The following is a 7,180-nucleotide window of genomic DNA, read 5'->3' as shown; positions in this document are numbered from 1 at the left end:
CTTGATACAAACGATATCGACAGCATCGTTAAAACCAATCACAACGTCACCGACGTGAATTTTATAATGTCGGTATTAACATACGTGGGTTTTTTACTACCAAATACTCCGACACATTTCTTCAACATCCCACCCATGCTTTCACTGTAAGCGATCAGCATAGGCCTCAATGACCCATCCAAGCGTTTTATGACTTGTTTATCACTAAACCCCATTTCGGCAGAAATTTGTAAGGCAAATACTAGGCAACAAAATGACACTTATCAACCTGTCGTCCGCATCTATTACCACCAGTGGAACCGACCTAAGAGTTCAACCAATAGCGGTATCTCTTTCTCTGCTCATTCCATTCAGCTTGGTAGCGCCTGTTGAGAACTTGTATTGATCAGGGAGTCCTGATCAGCGGTCCGTCCGCGCATGTCACAGAATCTGTAGATATAAAACCGATTGGTGTGTAGTCATCGTCCACTTTTAAACTTGCAGACGACAGATCGGCCGAGGCAGACGACCCGGCACCTGTAGACAAGACACAGTGTTCGCGACCTTCTGACAATGGAGACTGTGAAGATTTTCTTTTCCGTCTGTGTTCTACTGCTTCTAAATGGGATGGTTCTATGGTAGGTGAAACTTTGTCAAACTTTGCTTGTGTTACAAGAACCTGTTAAACTGGGTGGTGAAACAAATGTTTAACTGGGTGGTGCGATGTATGTTTAACTGGGTGGTGCGACAAATGTTTAACTGGGTGGGTGACGAATGTTTAACTGGGTGGGATGACGAATGTTTAACTGGGTGGTGCGATGTATGTTTAACTTGGTGGGTGACGAATGTTAAACTCGGTAGGTGACGAATGTTAAACTGGGGTAGGTGATAATATTGCATTTCAAAGATTTACTATTTAGAGTCGTTCACATTGGATGAGGATGGGATAGGTGATGATGATGCGATTAGTGTGATGATGGGGGTGAGCGTGCAGAAGAGAATTCTGATGACGAACAAAGTGATAAACTCATGACTGGGCGTTAACTCACACCAGTTCGGAGATGTACAGTTAGTCATTGATAATATTGCATTTCAAAGAATTACTATTTAGAGTAGTTCACGTTGGATGAAGATGGGATAGATGATGATGATGATGTGAGTTGGGGTGGTGATGTGAGTGGGGGTGGTGATGTGAGTGGAGGTGGTGATGAGGGATTTCAGTGTCAAACAGGGCGATAAGTTTCCAAAGACGGAACATTACCTCACATCAGCTCGAGGATTTGAAGATTTATGGTTAATAAGATTGTATTTCAAAGATTTTTTCTAAGTTATATAGTTACATGTTCATGAAGATGGAGGTTTGAATTTGGTTGGGAAGCTACCAATGTCGATAGCGAAAAGATGACGTACACATTAGGGAACATAAACTAATATTAGCGAGAAATTTGCATATTAATCATTAGTGCTACTGTATTTGAAAGATGTTATATCTGAAAGGCTAGGTCGTTATACGCTATATCATCAATACAGACTTTTGCCATTCATTCTTAAATATAGTGTACGGCTCATTTCCTGAATCGAGTTTTAACAATGTACTTCTTAATTTACAATCTTCTAATACTTAAAATCAAAAGGCGAATACTAACATTGTTGGGTGTATGGAAATGATGCACTCATCATGATTATCACTATCATGATTCAACCTGTGAAAATGGATTGTTCCAATGCATGTTATAGGCACCACAGTAGTGTTGGGAATTGGTTGAAATCTCACAATTGATGATTGCTTCATTACCAACGAACAATCATCGAAAAAAATTGTTTAGCGTCATTTTTCAGATTTTCCTATCCAGGTTGTTACTGCAGAAAAGTATAACATGATGCAACTTGCTACTTTAAAGTGATGACTAATATATCATGAACATAAACCTCCTGGAGTCTTAGAGAAATATTCAGTCATGACTTTTCAGTTAGTGGAGTGAGTTTTCTAAGAAATAAACATGTTTTCAGGCCCTGACAACTTCTAAGATATGTTCCATTGTCAAGTATTTCAAAGACTAAAACAGTAGTTCCAAAATCTTTTATGTTCGATTATGAGAAAATGTGATCGATTGCTTGATCGTTTGGTCACTGCGACCAACCTTCGATTATTTCAATTAATCGGAACACCACTACACCACAGGAACGCTGTTCTAATGCTTGAAAATGGATTGTTCCAGTGCATGTTATAGGCACTTCAAGAACCGCTGTTCTAATACTTGAACATGGATTATTCCAGTGCATGTTATATTTTGACTTGACAGACTGATTTGAAACTCGTCCTAAGATTTGACGTAACAGTAATAGGTCAGCTCATAACTGCTCCGAACCGGTAATCTAATATCACGGTCAGATTTCACTCCACGTCTTACGTAAGGGTATGCCGACCTGTCAATAATTGTCAGAAGGATGTTAGCGACCTTGTCGTATATGACAGGAACCTTTATCGCTGTTTAATACCTTATTAATAGCCCAAACAAACAGCTCTGTGTGTAACTAAATGAAATCGACATCAATCTGCTCTGAAGGGCAATTCCTTATCTATACAAATGACAAACGCAGTGAGTGAGTTTAGTTTACGCTGTTTTTAGCAATATTCCAGCAATATCACAGCGGGGGACACCAGAAATGGGCTTCACGCATTGTACCCATGTAGGGAATCGAACGCGGGTCTTCGGGGTGAAGGGCGAGCGCTTAAACCACTAGGCTACCTCACCGCCCCTGACAAACACAGTATAAAACGGAGCAAGAGGATCGCTAGCAAGGAAAGTTGGGCCACCATTGCTAGCGATCCTCTCCTTTATATTGTGTTTGTCAAGTGATCGTTTGCAATTTTATTTCACATACCCTTAAACTGATTTAAATATATCTTTGCGATAATCTATTTATTATACTGTCCTCTGACGACAGGATTTTATACTGTTGATGTACAATTGTCATTGACTTATGGCTTTCTCTCGACACGATATGGCTAAAAAACTGCCGATGTGACGATAAATCTATATTCACTCATTCCCCTACTGTATGCGATAGTATACTCATGCCAATAATGGTTGTCACCCCCTTCAATTGTTTTAATTGGAAAGGGGTGTGAGGGTGAGTGTGAGGTGTTAGTGGGGTTGGGGTGGGGTGGGGAGGGTGACAACCATTATTGGCATGAGTATATAAACTCCCGGTAATTATTTTTGGGGAGTGAGTTTGGATTAAATCGCTGTGAGAAATGACTGACTGACTGAGTTTAGATTTACGCCGCTTTTAGCAATATTCCAGCAATATCACGGCGGGGGACACCAGAAATGGGCTTAACACATTGTGCCCATGTGGGGAATCGAACCCGGGTCTTCGGCGTGACGAGCCAAGGCTTTAACCACTAGGCTATCCCACCGCCCCCTGTGAGAAATGAAATACTATGACATGAATACTGTTATATGATGTCATGCAATTCTGTAGCTAGTGAGAAGGGCGGTTGGGTAGCCTAGTGGTTAAAGCGTTTGCTCGTCACGCTGAAGACCCGGGTTCGATTCCCCACATGGGTACAATGTTTGAAACCCATTTCTGGTGTCCCCTGGCGTGATATTGCTGGAATATTGCTGAAGGCGGCGTAAGACACACACACACACTGTGTAGCTAGTGAGTAAATTCAAAACGGTCCCACCAGATATTCAGTGGCATTTGTCTGCCAAATAAGTTCCATTGGACTCAAAGTCAATATTGATGAATCGATCGCTGGCTTTCAGTTAAGACACCGGGTGTTCGCGATTAGGATATGCAATCATGTTCTACTGGTAGCCACATGTTTAAGGTTCAAATTTACTTGGGTGTCTGAGACTCTTATAAATCGGAGAAGTTTACAAATGAAAAACGAAGAATTTTCGGGATTAATGGACTTCAAACATTGTCCATGAAAGTGAGAAATTGCTTGCTATTGAGTGAGTGAGTGAGTGAGTGAGTGAGTGAGCGTGTGTCTAGACAATTATCAAGTGCATGGTGTTATCACAAACGTCACGCACTCTTTACAAGTGAGTAAATGAGCCAGTTAAAGGTTTCAAATCACAATTACCACCTCTAAATTGAATGACGCACCACCACGATGACTTAATCTTCCTGTCTATTCAAGGCATATATGGCAAAGTAATTCGACCAGTGAACACAATAGAAATCGACTTGAAGTGTGTATTTCTAAGCGAGCAGAGAGCTAAACGTACCGTTTACAATAACACTCTACAACGATCTGACCAAACTCAATTTAGCACCGACAACTCTACTAAAGCTGAAAAGTAGGTTGAGAGTCTTTAGAGTTTGATGGCCTCGTTACTCTCTCTCCCTTTTTGTTTCTCTCTCTCTATTTATCTCTCTTTCGCTCTCTCTCTCTCTCTCTATCTCGTCTGTCGCTCTCTCTCTCTTCTCTCTCTTTCTTTCTCTCTCTCTCTCTCCTCTCTCTCCCTCTCTCTCTTCTCTCTCTCTCTCTCTCTCTCTCTCTCTCTCTCTCTATCCTCTCTCTCGCTCTCTCCTCTCTCTCTCTCTCTCTCTCACTCTCTCTCTCTTTCTCTCTCTTTCTCTCTCTCTCTTTCTATCTCTCGTTCGCGCTCTCTCTCTTTCTATCTCTCTTTCCTCTCTCTCTCTCTCTCTCTCCTCTCTCTCTCTCTCTCTCTCTCTCCCTCTCTCCCTCTCTCTATATATCTCTCTATTTCGCTCTCTCTCTCTCTCTATCTCTCTTTCGCTCTCTCTCTCTCTTTCTATCTCTCTTTCGCTCTCTCTCTCTCTTTCTATCTCTCTTTCGCTCTCTCACTCTCTCCGTTCCCTCGTCTTTTTATATTGCCTTTATATTATGAAACAGCGTTGTATCTATCTGTTTTTGACCACTACGCCCAATGAAATATGTCGGATTTGAAACTGCTCAGTCACCAGCTTTGACACATCACATTTACCCCGCTTGAACTCCCATCTCTATATTCTTTATAGAAAATATAAATACAGAATATTTTCACTGTTTGACATTAACAAAATAATTGAACATGAGCTATACGATTAAATTGCGTGGGGGAGGGGGGAGGGGGTCGGACAGATAAAAATATGTCTAATACATAATTCAAAGTAGTAACGATGAAGCAAAAATTACGTCAATTGTAATCGCCTACGTCAAACCTTAACGCAATTATAATCCCAAACAAATTACTAAAGTATATCACGACCAACATGCATGAAACCGTGTACATATCTCAACGCCATTATGATGCTGACAAACACGTTAATTGTGTCCACAAGCATTGGGAGTTATCGACAAGAATGCCAAATTCCATGTCGTTGTGGAAGACGATGATGATGACGTCGTGCCCCCATGTCGGGGGACTCACGGACAGTCCCCTAAATCATCCATACAATTAAGCAGTAGGCTGAAGCTCCGTTCAAAATCGTTGGCATCAACGTACTGGCGTACGCTGACAACAGAGGGGTTCAAGAGGTTGCAATTGCAGTTTTGCTGTTTCGTTTTTGTAGGATGAGAACCACAGGTTAGGAACACTTTATTTTTTAACTGTTTAGATTTGTTTGCGCATATCACAAGCGTTCATAAAGACCTGAAATGTAACTACAAATATGTTCCCATGTTAAATTATTAAGGACTTATTGTTCTTATGTTACCGTTGAATATGCAGTATATATTTTGAACCCTGTTCAACAATGTATACTACTGCTACGATCTACTACTACTACTACTACTACTACTACTACTACTACTACTAATGTTAATAATAATAATAATAATAATAACCCGAGAAAACTACTCCTACTACCATCATAACTAAACCGTGAAGATCCGGGTAAGAATTGGTCTTCAGTAACCCATGCTTGTCGTAAGAGGCGACTAACGGGATCGGGTGGTCAGGCTCGCTGACTTGGTTGACACATATCATCGGTTCCCAACTGCGCAGATCTATGCTCATGCTGTTGATCACTTGATTGTCTGGTTCAGACTCGATTATTTACAGACCGGCGCCATATAGCTGGAATATTGCATAGTGCGGCGTAAAACTAAACTCACTCACTCACTTATATTATTCATGTGACAAATCACTCCATCCTTGATCTTTAAACATCCTCTCCATGGCCATGCTGTTTACATCAGTTTTATGCAGCTGACATCGGTGTCCTCTCCAGCATCGTATTGCGTGATTATTAAGCATACATTTGATGCTTATGGCTAATTATGTCTTAAATCAACCCTGTCTCGTCGTGTTGCAACGATAGATTAAACAATAAGTGTGTTACAACGAGGTTTAATGATAGCTCTAGGGCAAGGTGGTATTTCTGGAGCACAAATCAAATAATTGACGTGCTCCACGTAGTGAAACCGTTGGCTTCCATTGCCTCGATTGTGTACAGAAACCTTGAAGCTGTACATACACTTGACGTTCATCGGTTTGATGTCGATGTCGTTGCTGTGAATAGCTGGCTATGATTCAGTTATATGAACTAATTCAATCATGGCTCGGTCCCAGCAGAACTTCCTGAATGGTAATTGCCAATGCTACAATTTGATGATTATCTGTATATGATTTATGACTAGTGTTTTTCAACACCTATATGAAGTTTGAATTCTTGAGTTAAGGTTTGTTTTACGCCGCACTCAGCAATATTGCAGCTATATGGCGGCTTGAATTAAGGCAAATTAAGACTTTTTACAAAAGCAGTATTAATGATGTAATTATGCGGTGTATCTAAAAGATGACGATTTGTCGAATTGGAAACATTCTTTTAATTGTTTGTCCATGACTAATCTTTATTAATAGTTTCTGCATTATTTCATGGCACCTTGTTGTAAGGCGAGCATATTTCTATATATTTTCTATTTAACTTATAAGCCATAGAACTCCAAGGACTTCCAGGACTACAAGGATGACGTATATCAAAATTGACATTGAGTGAGTGAGTATTACGCCGCTTTTAGCAATATTCCAGCAATATCACAGAGGGGGACACCAGAAATGGGCTTCACACATTGTACCCATATGGGGAATCGAACCCGGGTATTCAGCGTGACGATCCAAGGCTTTAACCACTAGGCCACCCCACCGCCCCTGCTTGTGGTTTAACAAATTCAGTACTGGGCTTTCTCCAGGAATGCCAGTTCTATTATCACTGGATTGTCTGGCTGATACTCGAT

At 40.8% G+C, this 7,180-nt stretch overlaps 1 protein-coding gene across 1 annotated transcript in view; it reads left to right on the top strand.

Annotated features, from left to right (window-relative positions):
• Positions 1-470: 470 nt before the first annotated feature.
• LOC124282746 overlaps positions 471-7,180 on the top strand; it is a 47,716-nt gene continuing 41,006 nt past the window's right edge. Inside the window, 1 exon segment of the mRNA XM_046718769.1 lies at positions 471-617. Coding sequence (XP_046574725.1) covers positions 553-617 — 65 coding nt within the window. The 5' untranslated portion in view covers positions 471-552.

The sequence above is a fragment of the Haliotis rubra genome, unplaced genomic scaffold (assembly GCF_003918875.1).
Source record: "Haliotis rubra isolate DU_JTF1 unplaced genomic scaffold, ASM391887v1 Scf302, whole genome shotgun sequence".
Classification (NCBI taxonomy): Eukaryota; Metazoa; Mollusca; class Gastropoda; order Lepetellida; family Haliotidae; genus Haliotis; species Haliotis rubra.
Note: the sequence above shows the minus strand (reverse complement) of the source record. Positions and strands in the feature narration are given on the sequence as shown.